At 33.9% G+C, this 24,331-nt stretch overlaps 15 protein-coding genes and 1 pseudogene across 16 annotated transcripts, besides 2 other annotated features; 10 read left to right on the top strand and 6 right to left on the bottom strand.

The window, feature by feature from the left end:
* The first annotated feature begins 514 nt into the window (after nucleotides 1-514).
* On the top strand, nucleotides 515-2,859 carry TVAGG3_0055610 (annotated as a pseudogene). The gene has a single exon. A coding segment is annotated over exon 1 (2,345 nt).
* A 295-nt stretch (nucleotides 2,860-3,154) lies between these two features.
* Nucleotides 3,155-4,303, bottom strand: TVAGG3_0055600 (glycine-rich protein family; the record flags this gene model as incomplete). The annotated part of the gene is made up of 1 exon (XM_001312383.1): nucleotides 3,155-3,820. One exon carries the CDS (start codon nucleotides 3,818-3,820, stop codon nucleotides 3,155-3,157), a length of 666 nt encoding a protein of 221 aa, XP_001312384.1.
* Nucleotides 4,304-4,410: 107 nt separating this feature from the next.
* TVAGG3_0055590 (guanylate cyclase protein) lies at nucleotides 4,411-6,496 on the bottom strand (the record flags this gene model as incomplete). The annotated part of the gene is made up of 1 exon (XM_001312382.1): nucleotides 4,411-6,411. The coding sequence occupies one exon, from the start codon at nucleotides 6,409-6,411 to the stop codon at nucleotides 4,411-4,413; it is 2,001 nt and encodes a 666-aa protein (XP_001312383.1).
* Nucleotides 6,497-6,549: 53 nt separating this feature from the next.
* On the bottom strand, nucleotides 6,550-8,202 carry TVAGG3_0055580 (guanylate cyclase protein; the record flags this gene model as incomplete). Its single annotated transcript, XM_001312381.1, has 1 exon — nucleotides 6,550-7,935. One exon carries the CDS (start codon nucleotides 7,933-7,935, stop codon nucleotides 6,550-6,552), a length of 1,386 nt encoding a protein of 461 aa, XP_001312382.1.
* A 146-nt stretch (nucleotides 8,203-8,348) lies between these two features.
* On the bottom strand, nucleotides 8,349-9,042 carry TVAGG3_0055570 (guanylate cyclase protein; the record flags this gene model as incomplete). Its single annotated transcript, XM_001312380.2, has 1 exon — nucleotides 8,349-9,042. A coding segment is annotated over one exon (694 nt), but the record flags the coding sequence as incomplete, so codon positions are not given.
* A 1,285-nt stretch (nucleotides 9,043-10,327) lies between these two features.
* Nucleotides 10,328-10,374: a mobile genetic element.
* Nucleotides 10,375-11,722: 1,348 nt separating this feature from the next.
* On the top strand, nucleotides 11,723-12,568 carry TVAGG3_0055550 (guanylate cyclase protein; the record flags this gene model as incomplete). The annotated part of the gene is made up of 1 exon (XM_001312379.1): nucleotides 11,723-12,568. One exon carries the CDS (start codon nucleotides 11,723-11,725, stop codon nucleotides 12,566-12,568), a length of 846 nt encoding a protein of 281 aa, XP_001312380.1.
* A 60-nt stretch (nucleotides 12,569-12,628) lies between these two features.
* TVAGG3_0055540 (guanylate cyclase protein) lies at nucleotides 12,629-14,818 on the top strand (the record flags this gene model as incomplete). Its single annotated transcript, XM_001312378.1, has 1 exon — nucleotides 12,629-14,818. The coding sequence occupies one exon, from the start codon at nucleotides 12,629-12,631 to the stop codon at nucleotides 14,816-14,818; it is 2,190 nt and encodes a 729-aa protein (XP_001312379.1).
* Nucleotides 14,819-14,865: 47 nt separating this feature from the next.
* On the top strand, nucleotides 14,866-15,387 carry TVAGG3_0055530 (guanylate cyclase protein; the record flags this gene model as incomplete). Its single annotated transcript, XM_001312377.1, has 1 exon — nucleotides 14,866-15,387. One exon carries the CDS (start codon nucleotides 14,866-14,868, stop codon nucleotides 15,385-15,387), a length of 522 nt encoding a protein of 173 aa, XP_001312378.1.
* A 360-nt stretch (nucleotides 15,388-15,747) lies between these two features.
* TVAGG3_0055520 (guanylate cyclase protein) lies at nucleotides 15,748-16,368 on the top strand (the record flags this gene model as incomplete). The annotated part of the gene is made up of 1 exon (XM_001312376.1): nucleotides 15,748-16,368. One exon carries the CDS (start codon nucleotides 15,748-15,750, stop codon nucleotides 16,366-16,368), a length of 621 nt encoding a protein of 206 aa, XP_001312377.1.
* A 140-nt stretch (nucleotides 16,369-16,508) lies between these two features.
* On the bottom strand, nucleotides 16,509-16,988 carry TVAGG3_0055510 (regulation of response to stimulus; the record flags this gene model as incomplete). The annotated part of the gene is made up of 1 exon (XM_001312375.1): nucleotides 16,509-16,988. One exon carries the CDS (start codon nucleotides 16,986-16,988, stop codon nucleotides 16,509-16,511), a length of 480 nt encoding a protein of 159 aa, XP_001312376.1.
* Nucleotides 16,989-17,238: 250 nt separating this feature from the next.
* Nucleotides 17,239-18,471, bottom strand: TVAGG3_0055500 (antigen BSP-related family; the record flags this gene model as incomplete). Its single annotated transcript, XM_001312374.1, has 1 exon — nucleotides 17,239-18,471. The coding sequence occupies one exon, from the start codon at nucleotides 18,469-18,471 to the stop codon at nucleotides 17,239-17,241; it is 1,233 nt and encodes a 410-aa protein (XP_001312375.1).
* Nucleotides 18,472-18,897: 426 nt separating this feature from the next.
* On the top strand, nucleotides 18,898-19,284 carry TVAGG3_0055490 (protein of unknown function, DUF4106 family; the record flags this gene model as incomplete). The annotated part of the gene is made up of 1 exon (XM_051221181.1): nucleotides 18,898-19,284. One exon carries the CDS (start codon nucleotides 18,898-18,900, stop codon nucleotides 19,282-19,284), a length of 387 nt encoding a protein of 128 aa, XP_051106167.1.
* Nucleotides 19,285-20,174: 890 nt separating this feature from the next.
* TVAGG3_0055480 (uncharacterized protein) lies at nucleotides 20,175-20,447 on the top strand (the record flags this gene model as incomplete). Its single annotated transcript, XM_051221180.1, has 1 exon — nucleotides 20,175-20,447. The coding sequence occupies one exon, from the start codon at nucleotides 20,175-20,177 to the stop codon at nucleotides 20,445-20,447; it is 273 nt and encodes a 90-aa protein (XP_051106166.1).
* Nucleotides 20,448-20,449: 2 nt separating this feature from the next.
* On the top strand, nucleotides 20,450-21,212 carry TVAGG3_0055470 (protein of unknown function, DUF4106 family; the record flags this gene model as incomplete). Its single annotated transcript, XM_001312373.2, has 1 exon — nucleotides 20,450-21,212. A coding segment is annotated over one exon (763 nt), but the record flags the coding sequence as incomplete, so codon positions are not given.
* Nucleotides 21,213-21,277: 65 nt separating this feature from the next.
* Nucleotides 21,278-24,331: part of a mobile genetic element that runs on past the window's edge.
* On the top strand, nucleotides 21,336-22,199 carry TVAGG3_0055460 (protein of unknown function, DUF4106 family; the record flags this gene model as incomplete). Its single annotated transcript, XM_051221179.1, has 1 exon — nucleotides 21,336-22,199. One exon carries the CDS (start codon nucleotides 21,336-21,338, stop codon nucleotides 22,197-22,199), a length of 864 nt encoding a protein of 287 aa, XP_051106165.1.
* Nucleotides 22,348-23,141, top strand: TVAGG3_0055450 (uncharacterized protein; the record flags this gene model as incomplete). Its single annotated transcript, XM_051221178.1, has 1 exon — nucleotides 22,348-23,141. A coding segment is annotated over one exon (794 nt), but the record flags the coding sequence as incomplete, so codon positions are not given.

Here is a 24,331-nt window from a genome sequence, read left to right as displayed (position 1 = left end):
AGCACATGAGGTGTTAGGTAGGAATTGGAGTTAATTTAGTAATTCACAGATAGCCATGACTTTGATTTTCATAGGATTGTATCATGAAAGGATGATAAGGGATTTGTTTGGCATTCTGGATTGGATAAATCAAAATATTTGTTTCCTGCTAATATATTCAGATTTCAGGTACTGAAAGTGGAGTTGGCCAAAATGGCAGAAAATTTCAAAGCATCTGAAAAAAAATTGAATTAATTTTACAGATCCAAAAATAATTGACTGACATTTGGTGGTGTGAGGTAAGTTACAATGAAATTTTAATTTAAAAGAACATCAAAAAAAATGTGTTAATTTCGATTTCATTTAAACCTAGCCAATAGTTGTTGGTGAAACTTATATTGATAACGATCGTGTCCTGTTTGCGATCGATCGTAGTGTTGACGTTGTTCTCAAACTAACATGTGAAGAAATTTATGGCGATTCTTTCAAAGGAAGCATTAATACTCTTTTATCCATACATTTCCCACAAGGATCGATGCTCAAAACCATTGGTGACTGTGCATTCAGTGGTTGTTCAAAACTTTCTTCAATTGACTTCACAAACTGTGAACTTCTGCAGACAATCAAGCCATATGCATTTATGTCCTGTTTCAGTCTATCTCATCTTGTTCTTCCTCAAAATCTGACTGTAATTTCATCTTGGTCATTTTCACGTTGCAATTTTTCAACAGTATCCTTCCCAAACGCAATAGAGGTTATAGACCATGATTCATTTAGGTATTGTAAGGAACTTTGTTCAATTATTATAGGCTCGAATTCAAAGTTAACTAGAATCAATGATCAATCTTTTGAAGAAACATCTTTAGAACAGATTTACATTCCAAAGGATTTATTATATATACCTATTACGGCTCTTCCATTCTCCACGACACTAAAAGAGATAATTTGTGATCCAAATAATCAACATTATACATCGGAAGATGGTGTATTCTACAATAAAGCTAAAACAGTAATTCTTCTCTACTTAAAAAACAACCATTCTTCATTTATTTTCCCAGATTCAGTTGAGTCGGTTTCAAGTTATGCATTTTCTGGATCATCACTTGAAAATATAACTTTTAACTCAAAAATACGAACAATTTCATTGAATTCTTTTTCATCAACCCATTTAATCAATGTTTCAATTCCAGATTCGGTGACAAGTCTTGGCGCAAATGCATTTTCTGGATGCAAATATCTTGAGATTGTTATTGTTGGTGCCAGAATTACTGTTATTCCTCAAAGTTGCTTTCAAAATTCTAATATTACAAATATAATTTTCAAAGGAAACATAACAACAATCGAAGCTTCAGCATTTTCACAATGCTACAACCTGAAACGCGTTGAACTTCCGAAAAGTCTTTCAAAGATTTCAGGTTCATGTTTCCCAATCAATGTTGAACTTGTTTTCCCAGAAGATTCTCTACTTTCTATTGATTCACAGGGGCTTTTATACAATCAACATAAAACAATTATATTTCAAAGACTGAGTGAACTGGAGAGCTATAACATTCCAGATTCAGTTGAAGAGATATCAGCAGAAGTTTTGGGAATTTAACAAATTTTTTGAAAACAATCAATTTCACATCAAATTCCAATTTGACAAAAATTGGAAATTCTGCATTTCAAAATTGTAATAATCTTATTAACATAATTTTTCCTGCTTCACTTAAAACCATTGGTGATTATGCTTTTTTTATGTGTACATCTTTAAAAGCATTGTATTTCCCTGATAATATTACTTCACTTTCATTTAATTCGTTTATGGATTGTTCAGGTTTCGTTGAAGTTCACTTTAGAAGTGTTGCTGTATTAAAAGGATATGTATTTATGAGATGTAATCAGCTAGAAACAATCACATTTGAAGGATCATATGATGTTATACTTGGTAGTAATAATTTCAATAGCTGTGGAAAATTGAAAACAGTAAAAATGACTCATGTTACACATATTGGAAATGTTTGCTTTGTATCATGTAAATCATTACAAACAATTGAGATTCCCGATACTATTCAAAATATAGGTGCTCGTGCATTTGCTAGTTCAGGGATTGAAAACATAACATTTTTAGGAAATCCACCAATTAAGCAAATTGGAGCGAACACATTTAATGGAGCATCTAAACTTCGATACATCACATTACCTCAATCCATCGAAGAAATAGGAACTAATGCATTTGAGTCTACAAATATATCAACATTCACAGTTCCACATGATACAAAGTCAATCTCAGACTATGCATTCAAAAACTGTAAGAATCTTGATACATTCATTATTGGTGAAAACAGTTCATTCAAATCACTTGGTTACTTTGTTTTCGAAGGATGTACATCACTTCGTCAATTTGTTTGCAACGACAGCATGTACTTCACAGTCGACAGCAATGCTCTTTTCGATAAGAATAAGACAGTACTTGTCTGCTTCCCTCCCGCATCACCATACAAGTTCTTCTATATCCCATCTTCAATCAGAAATATCCCAGCAGGTGCATTCCTCGGATGCAAGAACCTTGTCAACATCCTCATCCCAGATAACTCAGTTGAAACCATCTACCGCTATGCATTTGCAGATTGTACATCTCTCACTCACATCAACATCCCTATTTGTGTCCAAACTATCCAGACACATGCATTCTCTAACTGCATCCATCTCACATGTGGCATTGACATAGAGAACACAACAGAATCATTTCTTGAACATCTTTATCGAGAATGTCATCTTAATCGTGACTCTATCAAATCATGCAGCATCATCACATGCAAGAAGTCTAATCACTACAGATATTTCACATCCTTCTATGTCTTCGCACTTAGTGAAGGTACTAAACTCGGTTTATTTTAATTATTTTTAATAATTATTTTTAAACACAATAAATAATCTGATTTAAAGGTGCTCAAAAATATCTAAAAAAATTAACAATTTTGTATACTTTTTTACGGGCGCTTAAGCGCCCAAAAAGTATATAAAATTGGAATTATCTTGATTATGATTATTTTTGCTTCTAATGCCGAACAGCATTTGAATCAAAAATAATCGTAGTATAGATTATTATTTGTGCACCAATTTGAGTCATAAATTTCAGTATAAATCGATTTGGCTATTCACTGTCAAATTACTTTATGTTAAATAGCATATGTTATGACATGAAGGCTTTGGATTTAGTAATTTGTAGATGGCCATGACTTGGATTTCCTAAGGAATTAGTTCCGTTTGGAAGATCAAAATATTTATTTCCGCTTAATATTTTCGTGTCATAAAATGATGCTAAGAGATTTGTTTGGCAGCCTGGATCTCCAGAAACGTACTTACGTCCACAGTTTGCATCAAAAAAAGAAGCCAGAGAATTCAATAAGCATCCTGGATGACCTGATACATAAGAACTACCGCCGCTTCCAGAGACGTCACTGTCTTCTCCTGTTACTGTTGTAGTGGTACCGCCTCTATAGCCGCCACCACATCCTGGGTTCCCTTCTGCGCCACAAGATTTTCCGATTGAATTTCTGCCATCTTGGCCCACTCCATTTTCAGTACCAAAATTCTGAGAACCACCTTTAGAAACTAAATTAGATTGAAAAGACCCGCCATTTCCTGCAATAAGGCCACCAGCATAGCCAGGATGGGAAGCGCATCCACTATACAAGCCACCACCTCCACCACCACTTACCATGATGCGAGAGGCTAGCTTTTGGGTTTCATAATATAATATCGTAGCTCCACCGCCGCCAGAACCTGCCCAATACTCAGCAGAATATGGTAGTCCTCCTTTTCCACCACCACCGCAGCCACCTGAAGGCTTTGTCATAGCTTTAACGGGATTTTGGCCTCGACTCCCAATTATCGCATAAAATCGAGTTTTCTTTGTAAGTTTTATTAAGTCGGAAGTATATCTGCCTTTTCCAATATATGTTTCATTATTTGCTCCTCCAGATGTACCCAATGCTTCGAATAAATACATTCCAGGTGCCAGATGTATTTCAATAGGACTACATATCCCTATATATGTAAAATCTAATACCATGAATGCTTATCGTTTGTTTTCGATCTGAAATCAACATCTAAAAAGAAACTCTGAAATACAAATCTTATTTATGCCGAGAACATAGTTTTTTTCGTTAAACTTGAACGAGTTACTGTTGTTTTAAGCCGACTGAGTTAATTGCACAAATTTGGTAATTTATTTAGAAACCTATGAAAATAAATGAGGTAAATTCATGATATATTAACATAATTTAACCACTTTCTCCTTCCAATTTTTCTTCATTTGAATAAAAATCTGAATATGGAATGCAAATAAAAAATTTACTAAGAAATAACAAAAAACTTAATTGTTTTCAAAATCAAAGAATAAAAAATTTTAATATTTTAAAACAAACAAAAAATATAAAATTAAAGTTATGGTTCGACAAGATATGTGAACATCTTGCCGCCTTTAACATCAATTTCACCGCGTTCTTTGATGTCGAACTGTTGACCATAGATAAGTTCATAGACTGGACGTGAAATGTGGACTTTCATTGGAACACCTTTGTTCTCCATCTCGTGTGCGATGTTGATTGCTGGACCAAGAATTTCGAATGTTGGTTTCTCTGTACCAATAACACCGGCAACAATAGGACCACCGGTGTTGATGCCAACACGGATACGAAGTTTCTCGTTCTCTTTCTCGTCAATGTCAAGAAGTTTCTTGATGACTAAGCAACCGAAGTCAACAACTTCTTTAGCATGGACTGCAGGTTGGTTAACTTCGTCGAAGATGCCACCTGCTGCCATGTAGCAGTCACCAATGCACTTGATCTTTGTCATTGTCTTGTGTGCATTTGTGATAGCATCGAACTCTTTGAACATGATGTTAAGCATACGCATGACATACTGTGCATCATGGCTACCACACCATGGTGTGAACTCAACAACATCTAAGAAGAGGACTGTAGCTGACTGAACACTGAATGAGATGTTCTTCTCACCTGCTTGAACACGTGGAACAAGCATCGCTGGAAGGATAGATGCAAGCATTGCATCTGACTTCTTCTTCTCTTCTTCAATCAATTTCTCATGCAAAACATTTTGTGTCTGATCTCTTCCTGAATAAATCCTGTTTCCACTTACAGAAGTTGAAGAGAACTCGAAATAAACAACAGTTCCATCTTGTTTTGTGTAAACTAAATTACAATTCTGAGAGAAAACTTTTTCTATTTTTGTATCACATTTAAATCTCTGATCAGTGAAGAATTCTCTAATATTTTTACCTTCCATTTGCTTTCCAAACATTTCTTCGAAAGAGTTATTCACCGACAAAATTATTCCTGTTTCATCTTGGCAAACAATTACAACATCATTTAATTTGTTGACAACTTCATTACTAAACCAAACATGTTTTTCCGTGTTGTTGGAATCTTCATCCGAATATTCTCCTGCCAAAAGATTCATGACCTTTTGGTTTCCAACTAAAACAGGTGTTGGAATTCTCAACAATTGGTATAAAGTGAATTTGAAAACATTCAATTCGTAATGTATAGAAAACAAAACACCAATAACTAACAAAAATATAAATGATCCGAAAATCAAAGTATTAAGTAAAATATTATATTTCTCCTTATCAATGTTTTTCTCCATAGAAGGAACAAGTTTTTTCCCTGCTTTATAGAATAAACTCTCGTAAACTTCAACGGGACCAATTTGCCACAAATCATTGACTCCATCTCCTTGAGGTCTTGGCCAAATTGGTGGATCTTCAAACATGTTTGCATTCAGTTTCCTTATCATCGATACAGACAAAAAGAACTGCATTGGGATCGTGAAACAATGGGCGGATTCAGGAATTGTTTTCGGTGGATTCACGAAATCTTCGCAATAAACTATTTTGTTTGCGATTTTCACGGAATTGTCCATTTCTTCGAAGGGAACTTCTTTTGCATCTCTTCCTCCAAACCTTACGAAATGGAAGTAATCAACCATTTGAGGAATAATCTTTTTGATGTTTTCCCTTTCATCATAAACATCAACACAAGAATTTTCAAATTTTGGATCAGCTTTTTCTAAAACAATTTTCCAGATTCTCGAAAGAATGGAAAACAAAAATGTTGCTGATCCATAGAGATAATTGATATGATGGCAATTGTAAAACACTGTTTCACTTGCCTTCAAAAATGAATTATATGAAATGTAAAATGTCAAAATAGACAAACAAACAATGAAAATAAACATAAACAAGATAAAAGTCATTACATTTGAACTGACACCATCAGAAATACTCGAAAACAATTTAATAATTGATTCTTCTTGTCTTGTGAGTTCGATATCCTTTGAAGTATCAGTAAATGTTGTTCCATCTCCTTTTATTTTGTTGAAGGATTGGGAGATTGTCGAAATAACTGTTTTAGGAAGTTCCGACATTGCTTTAAAAAGAAATGTTTTGTTTTTCTCCAATTTGTTTGTTTGTAAATAATAAACCAAACAAAAACTAATTATATTAACAAAACAAAACGAAATTAAAGAAATCTTAAATATCTTTTGATTGTAATAATAATTATTTTATATAAACAATATCATATTATTCATTGCTTCGTTTGCTGCTTCTGTAATAATTTGATTATTATGTCTCAAAGTTATTGATTCAGGAGATTTCGCAACTTCAGGATTTATCTTTTCATTATTCAGCAATTTTCCTGCTGTACTTGCTAACATAAAAGAGATTTGTACAGCGGATACTTTTGTTTTAATATAATTAGTAGTGTTCATGTAATAAGTGAAATCCAAATTTGATGAAAAAATCGAATTTCTCACTTTTTCGATATTTTCATTTCCAAATTTGTAATTTCTCAAAGGAGAAATGATTTCACTCGCTGTTCCAACACTCATGGAAAGAAAAGTAACAATATCACGTGTACTACTATATCCGCCAAATGATTCCGTAGTGAATCCAGGTAGAAATTTCGCGGCTTTCAAGTAATTTGTGCCATCTTCTTTCGGCATCTCTTGTAACAATAATTTTCCTGAAAAACTCGGTATCATGTTCACCAGATTTCTCATGTAACTTATTCCATGCATGTAATTAATTGGCTGCTTCAGATCATATAAATAAAACTGGAACCAAACTAAATAAGCAATCAATGGTGCCAAAACAGAAAAAAATAATAAAAATAATGTGGAAAAATACATAAAAGTGACGCTTGGCACTTTTTGGTTTTGTATTTGGCGGATTATTGTATTTATTGCTTCAAGATTCACGTCATCGTCCAATGAATTCTCTTCTAAATTGAATGATTCGGTATTTTCAATCTGTGTCTGTGTTTTCGCGGATGAATCTTGAATTTCGATGGCACAATCGGGAATACAAGGGAAAGAGAGGACGCCGAGCTCGTGGACAACGTCTGGAGTGATTCTGATGCCGCGTTGGAGCTTTACGATCTCGTCATTTTTCTTTTTGTAGGAAATTAAGTCACTTTTGATTTCAAACAGGAATTTTGCATGTGTTCTTGCAACAAACTTGTTGTTTGGGTAGAGAGTCATAAGATGATTGATTTCTTGTTCGGATTCTTTGACGTATTTCTGTGCTGTTTGAATTGAATTTGATAATTCGGTCGTGGAGCCTTGTAAAAGCAAATCCCAGATGTTACGCAGTCTGTTCTTTGTTCTGGAGAATTGTTTGGTAAGTTTGGCGATTTTGCTCTTGATTTCGGGCGTAAATTTTGATTCTCTTGTATTTATGATTTGCGCAATGCTCTTTGTAACTAATTGGGATAGGCTATTTCGAAACTTAAGCATTGTAATGTTTTGATCGATGAAAACGAGGTTAAGTGTTAATTCTGGGTAAATTGCTGAGAATTTTGCATAAACCATCCATACATCTAGACTCTGTGGCCATTCATTAATAGCCATCTTGAAGATTGAGTAGTCCATACATGTTGGATGGCACATATTAAATCCTGATATCACAGCTTGCTTGAATTTGTTCTTTGATCTTATGATTGAGATATCTTGTAAGTTTTCAACTTCATCCAGGACCCTTAAATCTTTTCTCGTCCTTGCTTTGATGAAGATTTGCGCAATTGCAAAGCAAACAATAGCAGCGGAGCCAAACCAAACGAAGAAAATCTCAGTCCATGTATATCTTGTTAATGTTGGATATAAGTTTGCTAAGCAAAGTATAATAGCAAGGAAACAACCCCCTAAAACTAAACTTTGGTGATGTAAATTGATAAAAGTGCCACACCCGTAAACAGTGGTAATTAAATAGGCGTAAACAATTACTGAAATTGAGATAACAGCAACTGAAGTTCCTTTTGTCAAATGAATATTTAAAGCGCAAATGAATGTGACAATAATTGTGCCTAGAAGTAATTTGTTTTGTGGCCCTCCTTCAAGAGATTTGAATGAACAAGATCTGAAAATTAAAGTTGTAGTAAAAGTTTGAAACAATAACCATAAATAGAATACTGTAATAACTAAAGATTCTGCTACTGCTATATATTCTGTTATTTTAACAGGATGATTACCAGAAATTGCACCTGAAAGAATTTCTCCACAAAATTCTGCTAAGATTGGAAGGAAGAGGAATGGACCAGTTGCCATGAATACAGGTAAAACATATGTTGTTACCTTAGAAACTTTGCTAGTTTTCTTGTAGTAAGAAGATGCGATTAGGAGATATATCGCAAATAAGAATAAGATAGTGTTCAAAGCAAAGAGTGCAAGATACTCTATCCCATTTCTATATTGACATGGTATCAAGTGGAAAAACACTGACATTATACTGATTGTATTATAAGTTAATGATCCTGGTAGGAAAACTGTTGTGTTTGAAGCCATTAAAGCGCCTCCAAAGAGTTGAAAGAATCTTAGAACTGTTACAATCTTGTAAAGCAACTCCATCTTAGGTGCATATATATCAAAATAGTTAAACAAGGCCACCAAGTTGGTAATGATCTTCTGATGTACTGGGATATCAATGAGTTTTTCAATAGTTGACTGCATGGAGCCGTCAAAATTGCCAGACATGCATGTACTCGTTGCTGGTTCTTCCATTGTTTAAAATGAAGTGAAAATAAACTTGTTTTACTGAATAAAACAAAAATTGAATAACCTTTGAAAATATAAGGAAGTTAATTTCGATTTTGCTGAGAACTACATATCTATTAAATCTACAAAGTATAAAATCCAATGCTTTCGGTTTTTGAAACTATTTGAATTTTCGACCATAAGTGTTTACTGGTTTATTCTGTACTGCACAGTTGGGACAATCTAAATATCAATACTTATATTGAGAGGTTTAAATTGAGAGTAATTTATTGTGAGGAGACTCAAATGTGTTTATACTTTTTATTCTTAAATGACTAGAGTGCATTTTGGCATTTTAAATAAATATCAAAATTATGAGCATTGATTGATAATAACGGTTCAAAACGTCATTAATGGCTATATTTATGACACTATTCAAATCCAATATATGAAATAAACTGTGTTTCCCTAAGCATGAAGCCCTGTAAAAGAAAATCTAATGGGAAATTGATTTTAAAAAAATGAGATTAAATCTCATGACATTAAATATTATTGATAATAGTCAGAAAAAGTATATTTTCAAAATGTTTTCATTTATAGTTTTATGTTATACATTTTCAATCAGTCATAAAAACGTATTCCCACAAATTAGATTTGAATGATTAACCAAAGTTATCCTAAAATTTGTTGTACTATTTCGGATTTTATTCATAATTTTTATTTTGTGAATGTTAAAAGTTTTCATTGAATTTTGAAAAGTGAATTTCATCATCGTTGAAATAAAAATGCATATTATGTCATTACTAAATAAATACAAATTATTTTTATTTCAGAACTTTTAATGGCGGAAAAACATTTAACCTAATATTTCACTGCAATTTATTTTGGGATAATGCATACTGATTTTTATTTCTAAAAAACGAAGCATTAAAAAGTGTTTTGAAATATTAACCAAAAGCAACGAATATTTATGAGAGAGGGTCAAAGTTGCTATTTGTCACTTTTCCACAAGAATATAATGGGGAAAAAGTTATCATATAGTTGATCTCATTCACTGAGGTGAGAGATGCATGTAGTGTAATATGTAATGGGATAAACAGTGGGATTGCTGCTCTAAGTCCTAGGTTCGAGACACATTGGCTTCATTTTTCTCTTTTTTATTAACGTAAACTATTCAATTTTTGTGTTCTCCATTCAAATTTCAGAATTTTTTTTGCAGATTTCACGCTACATTCGAAGTTACCTTTTGTAACAACCACCACTGCCTACGAAAGACGAAAGTGTGTCACGATTTCACTTTTGGCACCTACTCTCAACATTTAAGGTTAATTTAAGAGTATGCACTTTTGTCACCTACTCAATATTTATAGATTTCAAGTGATATAAAACGCTATCAATAGTGTTAAGACCAATTTCAGATTATGATTATTAAAGATATTTGAGAATTTTCGAATTTCGGTATTTCTTTTTGCCATGTCATTATTTAAATGAATGTTAATGCGAAAACTAAAATAGGCATTTATTTTAAAATTCGAAGATGTTCTTAATGATGAATGCGATGAAATGGAAATCTTTGATGAATTATGAAAGCTGCTTCATGCGATAATTTATCCAAATAAACATTTGGGCTAAAAGTGATTAATAATGTACACAGTGAATGACTGAACTCCTCAAAAAATACGAAAATTGAACTCATGAACATATCCATTATAAATTTTATCATAAATTCTATATTAGCAAAGCATAGTAATCGCAATTAATGCTATTTTGAAGATTAATATAAGGCATTTCAAAAAGCGGATATGCCAAAAAAATTATTTAAAATTTATATTCATAATATTATATTATATAATATCATACCAATAAGACAAAATTTTCAGATAAATTCAATTTTGAATTTAATCATAAAACTCAATTTACGCTCCATATTGAAATACTAAATTGCTATATATCTCAATGTAACCATAGAAATTTGCCAATAATTAATTTTCAATGCAAATGTCAAAAATTCTTTTCAAAATATTTTACTTTTTGCTTCATGTAAATTTTTTCAGATAGCAGGTTATTCAAAGCAACGTAAAAAGGCTTATCTGCTCTCATCTATATCTATTCAATATATCAGTATTTTCACTTATAAAATTCCTTCGAAAATATTTTTCAAAGCTAATTGTCAGTTCATAGTGTTAAAAAATAAATGCACCAAATTATTTTAATTTGAATGTATGCTATATTTAGATACATTTTCGATTCCGCTAAACGATGGCTCAGAAAAAAATTTTATAACTCAAATTTTCTGACCAAAAGATTTATACCGAAAATGAAAATGTAATACTAAGCATATAATATATATGAATGTTAATTGAGCATGATAAAACACGTAATTTGTACGTTTTTTGAATTATTCCTCCATTAATTCTTTTATTTTACTATAAGCCTTATTACCAATACAATTTTAATTTCTCAGATATAAAATTCATAACGTTCTCTAATTTCCTATCAATTTGATGTCGAGATTTATGTTCCTCTCAAATGTTGAAGGATGTAAAAAGTTACTTTATTATTTTTGGTTTAGAACAACGAATACTGTTAAATTTTCCACGATGACACATAAATAAATATTATTTTTGACAATCATCAATTCAATTTTTACTATTTTCAGAAGAAATAGAAAAATTTTAAATAGACTGGCATCATATCACTTCTACAAATGGAGGAAGTTAAAACTAACACTGAAATCAGTTCACAGGACTTCTCAGGGTCTATGAACTCGAAAATCACGGCTTTAATCGATGTTCCGATTTCAGATAAGTTAATTGATAGTCTTGTATCTCTTTTTAACTACATGGACATATACGCACCGAAGATGCCACTGTTATATAGTATAGTTACAATATTGCGTTTGTTCCAGCTCATTGGATGCTCCATGATGGCTGCAAATAATGATGTTTTTGATCCGACCACTCTCACATACAAGTCAGTATCCATTCTTTCAGTCTTATTCCATATAGTACCAGTTACGTACAGAAGAGGAAACGAGCCTATCATACTTCTATCCTTTAATTGCATACTTTTTGCGTTCGGAATATATTTAATTTTGACAGCTTGCATTTACAGAGCTACAAGTAAGGTTCCAGATATATCAACATATATACTTAGTGTATTCATGGCAATTGGCCCATTTTTAATACTTCCAATAATTGCTCAATATACCGGCACATCAATTGGTGGTTTAATCATGAAAAGATTACACGCTGATACAAAGTTGATAACGGCTGTTATCATTTCATGCTGCATGATTGCATTTTATCTTTGGATGATTATCAAATCTTACACATCAACGTTATCATTCAGACCATGTTCATTCCAAACGTTAGAAGGTATGCCACAAATTAAGCTTTTCACAACAACAATCTTAATTACCTTCTTTTCTGCATTCACTACATATCTTGATGAAATGCCATCACTCGGAATGTCCGTAGTATCAATAATACTGTATGCCTACAATATTACTACTGTTTTCAACTGCGGTACATTCGTAAAGACAGAGCACTAAGTTTTTGCCTTGGGCGGTTCCTTAACCGGAATAATCGTCGCCTCGGTTTCCCTTTATCCTATGCTTAGCAAGGCAGAATGGGGATTATACTACTTCGTATTGTTTGCAGGAATATGCATTGTTGTATTTTTATTATCATACTTATTCATCAAGAGAAGAGAACGCTCATACTTAAGAATTTTAGATGAAATTGAGTCAACAAATGAAGTAAGTATGATCAGCACGAAGAAGTTCAAGCAACTTGTGATTACAGGTTTCATGTATAGCCACCCAAGTTGTGTTGACTTCTCAATATTTAAATTGGCGATCAACCAATGGCGTGAACACTTAGACATTTGGGCAGTCTATGCAAAGTTTGCCGCAATTTATCCTGAAAACACTTCCACACTTTTATTCATCATTCAAAATGTGAACTTGATCAACAACAAATCAAAATTAGCCAAGATTGTTTGCTCAAATGCATCTTACATAACCAAGACAAGAGAAACAAGATACACACCTGAATTGAAGAGCAAAGTCTCAAAGCTTATGAAACAATTTTCGAAAACCAGAAACCAGCTGAGAAATATTTGGGACTTAATTCTCCAAGGTTCAGTAAATGAAATGAGTCCTGCAATTGTTAATGCTTACCAAAGCGTGAAAGAGTCTGAAGTAGAAGTTAATTATCTTAAAATGTTATATCCAAATAACAGATTTGTTTATAGAAACTATGCAAAGTTCCTTCACGATATCAAAGGTGATGCAATTGGATATAAGAAGAGTATTGATGATATTGCAAGACTTCAAAGAGGAATCAGAATTGTAGAAGACACTATTAACTATCTTGGAATGCAAGCATTTCCAAAGATTCCAGATTACTTAGTTGCTTCGGATACAATTAAAAACAATCCAACGGCAGAAAACACAGAATCTTTTGCTATGGAGCAAGAAACAATTGAAGATGATGTCAACATTGAAGCTATTGAATCAATATCAAAGCAAATCAACAATCATACAATTCCTTCTATCAGATTCATGAAGTTATCAACAATTGTTTGCTTTATTATCTTCACAATTATCCCAATAATCTGTGCAAACCTTTTATTTGATCCATTTGCCAATGAACTAAGACAGCCAATTTATTACATGAAAGGAATTGCATTCTGCAGAAATCTTATCAATATAATGCCTGCTGTTATTGGAAAGTACATGATGGAAAAATTAATTGATCCAGCAACAGGCAATCACATGATGGATAGACTACATTTAATTGATAATTTCCCAATGTCCGCATATGGAGATTACAGAAATTCTGTAGATATAGTCAGATACTTTGCACAATCTGTTTCGGCAGCAAGTCAACAAATGTCAGGTCTTAGATCGTTTAAGATTGGTGATAAACACATTGAAAAAGTCAGAGATTATATTTTTGCAAACTCGCAATATTTCTTCTTCTACTTGACAGTTAAGAATTTTACAAAATCAAGATCATCATCGAATGAAATCTCTTATATGATTGCAAATCATGTAGGAAAGTTGTTAGATCTTCCAGAAATCACTCCAGATGTTGTTAAAGGTCCCGATTCATTGATTGCGAGGAATAATAATAACCTTCCAACAGCTGCTAAGAATTCAGCCCTTGAAGAAATGATTAATTATATCAAAGATTACCATGAATTGCATGACAAGTTCCTACTTGCAATTTTGTTATCTTTAATATCGATTAATGTAATTACTTATATATTTATAGCATTCTATATGTTACATATATTAAAGTTCAACAGAGAACAAACTTTGGGAGTTCTCACAACACTTCCAAAGACAGTAGTTTCCAATATTTCATACTCATTAAATAAACTCAAAGATGGATCGGATAAATCCATGAACACAGACTCCATGAAGGATGCCGAAATTAGTCGCCAAGAAGAATCAATAATTAAATTATTCTCTTCAATTACTGATGGATCAACTTCCACTTCAATGCACACTTTAATTTTGTATTGCTTGCTTTTCATTGTAATTGCTACTTGCGGTGCATATTATCTTATGATTGATCAATATTCAGATTCATTAACTACTCTTGTCCATAATTGCCACCACATAAACTATCTGTACGGATCTATAACATTCTTATATATTCAATTATGGCAAGATTATTTAAGATTATTATTGAAAAGAGCGGCCCAGAATTTGAAGGTTCATGCATCAGTGTCTCAGATGAAATTTCGAATATCCAGAGGATTTTACCACTACAAGCAACATATTTCCTGAAGATTGTACTAGGAGATGCTTCCAATAACGAAGTTCCTTTTGAAGGTATGGATGAAGCTCTTCATACTGCATCATCAATCCTTGCATGTGATAATACAATACCAAAGACCACTATTGAATCTGCTCATTGCTTTTCAGCTTCTGATCAACTATACTTAACTCAATCTCTATTGAAGAAGATTGTATCAATGATGACCGATTCAGAAAACCCAATTTACCCTGCTTCAAGAAATTCAGGTGTAAACCAAGTTTGGCAAATTGGAGCCATTGAATTATATCAGGCTTTCTTCTATGAAGCTGGAGAGAGATTGGTTCCCACAATTGTTAAGAATATAGATGCGTGTGGAAAGAATGTTACAAATTACTCAATAATATTTATTTTAATCACATTCATTCTTTCTGCTATCATTATCTTTTCGGCACAACACGAAAACAATTTGCTAAAGTTTGCATTAATTCAAATATTAAGATGCCCACCGACAGTTATATTAAACAATCAGAAAATCATGGATTTGATTTCTGGGGATTACAGTCATAAAAACGAAGATAATACAGAGAAACACATTTGATTCTCGAATGAAGTTGTTAACAGATTAAATGATGTTGTAATTGTATCAGAAGAAGAAACCGGAAAGATTATTTCCACAAATAATTCTTTTCAAGAATTATTCGGATTGAAACCAAATGATATCGAAGGAACCAAAATCAGTGATTTCTTTACTAATGGAAGGTTCACATGTGAAGGTAAAATAGAATCTGTTTTCACGAAGAACACAGAATTAGTTTATACTAAGAAAGATGGAAATAAGGTTTACATTGAGTTTTCATCTTCATGTGTTTGCGGAAGAAGAATTTACTCAGGTCATGATCAGACACAAAATGTTTTACATGAGAAATTGATTGAAGAAGAGAAGAAGAAGTCAGATGCAATGCTTGCATCTATCCTTCCAGCGATGCTTGTTCCACGTGTTCAAGCAGGTGAGAAGAACATCTCATTCAGTGTTCAGTCAGCTACAGTCCTCTTCTTAGATGTTGTTGAGTTCACACCATGGTGTGGTAGCCATGATGCACAGTATGTCATGTGTATGCTTAACATCATGTTCAAAGAGTTCGATGCTATCACAAATGCACACAAGACAATGACAAAGATCAAGTGCATTGGTGACTGCTACATGGCCGCAGGTGGCATCTTCGACGAAGTTAACCAACCTGCAGTCCATGCTAAAGAAGTTGTTGACTTCGGCTGCTTAGTCATCAAGAAACTTCTTGACATTGACGAGAAAGAGAACGAGAAACTTCGTATCCGCGTTGGCATCAACACCGGTGGTCCTATTGTTGCCGGTGTTATTGGCACAGAGAAACCAACATTCGAAATCCTTGGTCCCGCGATCAACATCGCACACGAGATGGAGAACAAAGGTGTTCCAATGAAAGTCCACATTTCACGTCCAGTCTATGAACTTATCTATGGTCAACAGTTCGACATCAAAGAACGCGGTGAAATTGATGTCAAAGGCGGCAAGATGTTCACATATCTTGTCGAACCATAACTTTTTATTTTATATTTTAATGTTTAATATTTTTAATATTTTTATTTGTATTATATCTAGCTTTATTTTATCTGTTTGTATTTAAATAAAACTATATATTTATGTACGGTAATTAAATTAATGTTTTAATAAATAAACAATCAAAATAAACCGAGTTCAGTACCTTCACTAAGTGTGAAGACATAGAAGGATGTAAAATATCGGTAATGATTGGACTTCTTGCATGTGATGATGCTACATGATTTGATAGAGTCTCGATTAAGATGACATTCTAGATAAAGATGTTCAAGAAATGATTCTGTTGTGTTCTCTATGTCAATGCCACACGTGAGATGGATGCAGTTAGAGAATGCATGTGTCTGGATAGTTTTAACACAAATAGGGATGTTGATGTGGGTGAGAGATGTACAATCTGCAAATGCATAGCGGTAGATAGTTTCGACAGAGTTATCTGGGATGAGGATGTTGACAAGGTTCTTGCATCCAAGGAATGCACCTGCTGAGATATTTCTGATTGTAGATGGGATATAGAAGAACTTGTATGGTGATGCAGGAGGGAAGCAGACGAGTACTGTCTTATTCTTATCGAAAAGAGCATTGTTGTCGATTGTGAAGTACATGCTTTCATTGCAAACAAATTGACGAAGTGATGTACATCCTTCGAAAACAAAGTAACCAAGTGATTTGAATGAACTGTTTTCACCAATGATGAATGTATCAAGATTATAACAGTTTTTGAATGCATAATCTGAGATTGACTTTGTATCATGTGGAACTGTGAATGTTGATATATTCGTAGACGCAAATGCATTTGTTCCAATTTCTTCGATGCATTGAGGTAATGTGATGTATCGAAGTTTAGATGCTCCGCTAAATGCTTGAGACGGAATAATAGATATTGAAGGATTTCCCAAAAAATGTAATATTTTCGATACCTGAATTTATAAATACATTTGAACCTATTATTTGAATTGTATCAGGAATTTCTATTGATTGCAAGGAAGTACAACCCCAAAAGCAATTACTTTGGATTTTTGTGATATTTCTTAAAATAATAGTTTTCAGTTTTGAACAATAAATAAAAGAATTTTTACCTAAATCTGTTCCATCTGATCCTACAAATATTACTGTTTCTAAAGAACCACATGCATAAAATGTCATACCAATTGATTTGATGTTTCTTCCAAAATGAACCTCAGTTAGCTTTCTGCAACTTTGAAATGCATAAACATTAATTGCTATCAAAGAATCTGGGAAGTGAATAGTTTTTAATGAATTACAATCTCTGAATGCATGATTACCAATATAAGTAAGTGTATTTGGAAAATCAATATATTCAAGATTTATACATCCCCAAAAAGCTCCATCTAGAATTGTTGTTAAACTAGAGTTTGATGTGAAATTTATAGATTTCAGTTTTCCGAGAGAAGAGAAAAGACCATTTGAAATAATAGAAACAGTAGATGGGATATCATAGTGCTCAAGATCACTAAAACGCATGTAAATGATTGATTTGCTGGAATTATATAATAAACCTTGGTTGTCAAAAGAAAATGGAGCGTCCTCGGGAAAATCAAGAACTACATCATGCGGGAAAACATTTCCTTCGATATTAGTTAGAGTTTTCGGAAGTTTCATATATTTTAGGTTAATGCAGTTAAGAAAAGCAGACCCTTTGATAGTTGTAATCTTGTCATTAAATATAATATTCGAAATATTAGATTCTGCAAAACATTTCGCAGGGATAATAGTAATTCCATTACCAATAACAACTGAATTGAGATATTTGCAATGATAAAATGCAGAATCGCCAATACTTTTTACTGAATCTGGAATTGTAACATTTACAATGTGTGATTCCTGGAAACATGATTCGGAAATAGCTCTTAATTTTGAACTAAAAGTAATATTTTCGATGATATGTCCAGCAAAAACTGCTCTCCATACTGTCTCAACAGTTTCTGGCATAATGAAAGATGTGAAGTTTCTCTGGAAGCACATTATTATTGAAGTCTTTTCTTTGTTGTATAGAACACCGTTTTCTACTGAGTAGTAATTGTTTTGTGGGTCACAAATAATTTCATTAAAAAGGGAAGCACTCATAAATGCAGCTTCACTAATATATGATAAATTTTTGGGAAGATATATTTGTGTTATTGATGTGCCAGTGAATGCTCCTGTAGCAATACTTACTAAATTAGATTCAATTCCAATATCTATCGTCCGAAAGCTTCTAATTCCAGAAAAACAAAACGAGCTTAATTTTTGAATAGAGTTTTAGGTCAGGTATGAGGGGCTTCCAGGGGCTGCGCCCCTTCTAGCCCTAAGAATTTTGCCCAAGACCCAAGAGGAGGACCGAACCCCAGCCGACCAGCCGGTGATAAAAACCAAAACCGTTTTTAAAAAGTGACAGACAACTCCGTTTTTTAAAAGTGACAAAACCGTTTTTCACTATATAAGAGATATGCAAACAAAAAAGTGACAGCCGCATGTTTTAAACTACAAAAACCGTTTTTTACTTCACTTAAAATGCCACGTAAGCTACGTAAGAATATACGTAAGAGGAAGAGAGCATTGAAACATCCAATAGTAAAACTGACACCACAACAACAGTTGCAACAACAAATGATGAATGACCCCACTATGTTGCAACAAATGTCAAGCAACCCTATGCTTTTAAACCGAGTTATTGGTGCACAGAGTGGAGGTTTAAGAGCGGCACTTTTAGCGAAAATGGCAGGCTATGGTGGAGCTGCAGACGGAACAGCTTATAACCCTCAAAGTCAAATGAATTTGAGTTCACTCAAAAATCAAATAGCAGATGTCAAAAAGTCAAACATAGACATACAGAAACAAATAAGTGAAAACGAAAAGAAACTGAATATGACAGACACACAAAGAAACTCAATGAGTTAAACGTAGAGAAAAAGAAGAAAGAAGAACAACTGAAAGAACTAAGTACAGAGGAATATGCAAAAAAGTGTCAGAAAAAGCAGCAGAAGTAGCAAAAATGGAACAAGATGTTATAAATTTGAAAAACCATACTACTCAATATAAAGTACTGAAAGATGAAGAGATAAAACAAAAAGCCCTGAAGACATATATGGATAGCGATGAGTATAAAAAAGAAGTTGAAGCAAATGTAAAGGCAGAAAAACTTTTACAGTTGCAAAACCAAACCGTACAGTATGAAAACTTAGCACAAGAAAGTAAAAATAACGACGCAGCCATGCAAAAGGCAATGAAAAGCGCAGAATATATAAAAGCTAATAATGACTGGTTAGATGCCCAAGCCAACGCTAAAGCAGCCCAACTTATAGGGTCAATAAGGACAAAAATACAAGCGGATGAAGACAGTTCAAATGAAGCTTTAATGAATGCCGACTTTAAGAATGCCTTCGAAGCTCTTCATAGTAAGGTGAAACTAGTGAACGACTTCTCATCTGGAAAGAAACTGAAGTCTGAAGGTTTCGACAAAGAGTTAAGAGAAGTAGCACAAAATATGACGAAAATAACAGATGCAGCAACGAGACAGGCAGTTCAAAGTGCCTATGACGCCGTTAGAGCAACTGTTGTGGAAAGTCAAGAAAAAGAGTTACAACAGACCAAAACAGACCTAGTAAATGCTTTCTTAAGAACGAAAAGTCAGGTAGGACATTATGCTGCAGATGGAACATATGTGCCAGCTGGTGGAACTTATATACCAGCTGGTGGAACTTATATACTAGCTAGTGGAACTTATATACCACCAAACCCTCCAAGAGAAGCACCTGCACCAGGACTACCTAAAACATTTACATCGTCACATGGACACAGACACAGGCATGCACCAAAACCAACACAACAACCAACAGTTCAAAATCCAGCACAACAACAACAACCAACAATTCAAAATCCAGCACAACAACCACCTCCACAACCAGCACAACAACCACCTCCACAACCAGCACAACCAGCACCACAACCAAAACCAGCACAACCAGCACAGCAACCAACAGTTCAAAACCCTGCACAACAACAACCACAACCAGAGCAAGGACATAAAAGAAGTAGAGAACAAGGAAACCAAGAATTCTTAAAAATGCTTAAGGAAGATTATGGTTACCCAGATACTCTTGACTTTAGTGACAGATATAAAGAAGCTATTAGAAAGTTCAAGGAAGGAAATACTGACCCGAACCTATTTAGCTTTATGGCTCAGCACCAAATGGGATATAATTTCAAACCTGGAAAATACAAGCTCGCTAAGGGATATGATTTAATAGCATATCATCCAAATGACATGAATGAATTTACTCCGAGATATTTGGTGTCAGAGCTAAATGATAATTCAACTCTCTTCATGAAACGCGTAAAAAATAGAGACGGAACGAAAGAAGAAAGGTTTATGAGTCCGGATGACTTAGATAGGGAACTTTTTAAAAACGGTCTCGGAATATATGAAATGCCACCAGATGAGGTACAAGAAACTCCACAGGAAGAAGTTCAGATACAACCAGACATGGAAGAAATAGTTCAGCAACAACAGCTAGAAGAGCCTGAAGGAAACGAACAAGTCCCTCCTTTGGAAACTAACTTCACAGAACTAGATGAAGATTTGGAACAGCCGAAAAATCTTGACCCTCAACAAGAGTATGCGGAGAATATGGAATCTTTCCAAGAGTCTAAGAAAAATTCGGCTGACATAGTAGAAGAATATCGAAAAATGTTCGCCGACATACAAAAGACTCCAACATCAGATGAAAATATTCAGCATAGAATGGAAGTACTGAAAGAAAATGTACGCAAATACAATAATCCTTTTTACTTACGACCATATAACGTTCAATCTTTGGCTGAACTCGGTGAAAATAAAAGGTTAAATTTCAACAAAACATATAGAAACGAAACATTGTTTAAAGTTCATTCAGAACCTAACCAATATGGAAACAAAACCTACTTTTGTTTCTGCAGACTATGGAACTACAATGAGATGGGGTCATAAAGCTAATCCGGATAGGTGGTTCATAAACTTACAACCACAATTCCAAGAAGTTGTAGACGCAATGGAAGTGAATGGTGAACCAGATATAGCTGGTATTTTCAGCGCGGCTTTAATGCCATTGAAAGATATGAAACATGCAGATATTTTGGACCAGTATGAAATGAACATGGCTGAAGGAAATATAACACCTGACGTTCTAGAACATTTATCTCAAGGAACTACACAGAACCATAGAGATGGTATATTTGGTGAAGAGTTTAGAAAGAAAGTTAGGGAGAGAGAAGGAAGAGAACCTATTGTACATGACCTTGCAAACGAAAGTTTGCAAAATGTCATAAAAACTTACTTTGCAGACAATAAAATGAGAAGGGATGAATATTTAAGAAAACTCAAATGGACAGTACCAAATGAAATGTTAGTATTGAAAAACATGTTCCTTGACAAAATAAAACCAACTACAGAAATAAATGACGCAAGACTGAAACAGTGGGTAAAAGCTTTCCCATTCACAAAAGATATTATTGGTAACATGGAAAGAAAACCAGAATGGCTACAAAAACATATATTTGGAAACGAGCTTATTCCATATGGACAAGCTCTGTTTGAAGAGCTTGAACCGGAAACTCAGGAAAGAGTCATGCAAACAATACGCGAAGACTCAAATACAAACTATGACAAAATCTTTCTAGGATATAGGTTACCTGAGATGGGCGACCAGAGCCCAAAGGCAAAAAGGACATGGGAAATTTACAACATACTAGGTGAACATGAGGCAAAGATGCAACAACTTGAAGCAGAGGGCAAGTTACCAAAAGCGACACCAAAGAAGAAGAGTAGAACAAAGTGAAAGTAGTGAAGAAGTAACTTCATCTAGTGAAAGTAGTGGCAATGAAGGAAAAAGAAGAGTTAAAAACTCAGTCAGGAAGAAAGTAAAGCTTGGTACGAAACAATTATGACATATAAATCCAACTATTCTATATTTTTACCCATATGAAATGTACGCCGCTCAGAATATAACGCCAACAGTTTTGGATGCCATGAACGGAAATGTTTCCGAATGGTATAACGAATGCGACAATGCCATTAGAAGGTCAGAAATAGTTCCTGGAACTTACGAATATACAACTGCTGTTTCTTATGGAAACGTAGGTGAGTTTGGAGAAGGTTCTTCAACAACAGTAGATATTGCTTGCGACAGGTTTCATATTATTTCTATTGACAACTCATTCTTATACGTGGAACAAGACATTGAAATAAAACCTTCTGCCAAGTTGTCTGACAAGAAAGGTTGCAATGGAATTTTCTATGTCGGATACCAATATGCTCCAGAAGTTTTCATGGGATATAAGATATATTCTAACTCTGACTTAGTTCAAACAGTAACATGGGCAAACTATGAATGGTTCGCTTTGAGAAACTCAGTACAACCACAAGCTAGAGAACAAACAGACCAGTATGCAACTATTGAGAAAATAAGAAGACTTGACCCTAACGTTCCAGGAGTTTATGTTAACCTTTCTGGTTCAGATGGAACTGCTGCCACTAAAGTAAAACTGAAACTTAGAGTTCCTTTGTCATCTTTCCTCATCTTCAGGTTTTTAAGATACTTGCCAAACTGGGCAGGAAAAATTTCTATTGAACTTACTCCAAGCAAAAATAACTTAGTCATTGCACCAACACAAGACCCATTCACTCTTACAGACGTAACGGGAACAAATAAAACGTCATTCGCCGACTTTTGCAAAGACAAAGTTGACTTAGACTTTGGTTTCTCAAACCTCAACACTGAAGTAAACTATTATTTCAATGCTGCTGGAACTGCTTGGGACCCAGTTAAGTTCACATGCGAACAGTTTGAATGCAAGAGAATAGAAAGCAGACTTGCAGTCTATATGTTGGACCCAGATATTTCAAATGCTTTAGCTGCCAAATATATTGCAGTTCCACTTATGTTCCCTATACACCAAATATCTGTCAAAGACTTTGCAGGTGAAGTTGGAAACCAAAGTGCTGACCCAGGTGCAAGAACAGATATTGCTTTAACAACTGCAATGAAACATGCAGATACTATGTTTGTACTGTTCAGACGAACTATAAATGACTATTCTTGTTTCTACAACCCCGGTATTAAATATCATATAAACATAGATGGCAAATATTATCCAAGAGAAGAATATTCTACAGTTGAGGATATGAGGTCATACAACTTGACATTAGATGCTATGAACTTTAACAACAACTTCACAACAACCATTAACCCTGAAATGCAAAGTTCTATTATGCCATATGTGAAAGTATGGACTCATACAGGAAGTCAAAAAACTCAATATACAAATGGAGACCGTTCAAACTTTTGGCTTGGCATTCCATTTGCTGACTCAGAAGACTTTATGGGTGGTATTTCAACTGTTGGTACAGTTCAAATACAATATACTGGTGACAGAGACGGTCCAGATGAATTGAAAGCAAAGAAGTTTACAAAACCAATAGCACTTTTCACGGAAGATGCTCTTTTGAAGATTCGTTCGATGAAACCTGCTGGGGCTCCTCAGATTGGCATAACGACAGCTTCCATCGAGCAGATTTTGGCAGCAGGTCAGTAAGTTGTTCTTGAACTGACTTCTCTCCGTCAAATATTGACAGTACGCCAGTTTTGACATAATATTGTATTATAAACTTACCTTTAGAAATATCTGTAAGTTTTGAAGTTATATTTTTGTCTGCTTCAAGAACTTTCACCATTTCAGTTATACCAACTTTCTTTGCTTTATGAAAATATTTTGGTTCAGCAAATATTGCTATTCTATAACATTTTCCATTGTTTGTGTAAAGAACTATTCTGTCAATGTATTTGTATTGTTTGTGAGTATAAACTTTGTTCTGCTTCAATTCGAAGAGATACTCAAATACGTCCATCTTTTTATTCTAAGTAAAATGTCATTTCCGAAAAATAGAAGCGTAAGTGTTTCAAAAGGTTTA

Source organism: Trichomonas vaginalis, chromosome IV, assembly GCF_026262505.1.
Source record: "Trichomonas vaginalis G3 chromosome IV, whole genome shotgun sequence".
In the NCBI taxonomy this organism is placed as follows: Eukaryota; Parabasalia; order Trichomonadida; family Trichomonadidae; genus Trichomonas; species Trichomonas vaginalis.
Note: the sequence above shows the minus strand (reverse complement) of the source record. Positions and strands in the feature narration are given on the sequence as shown.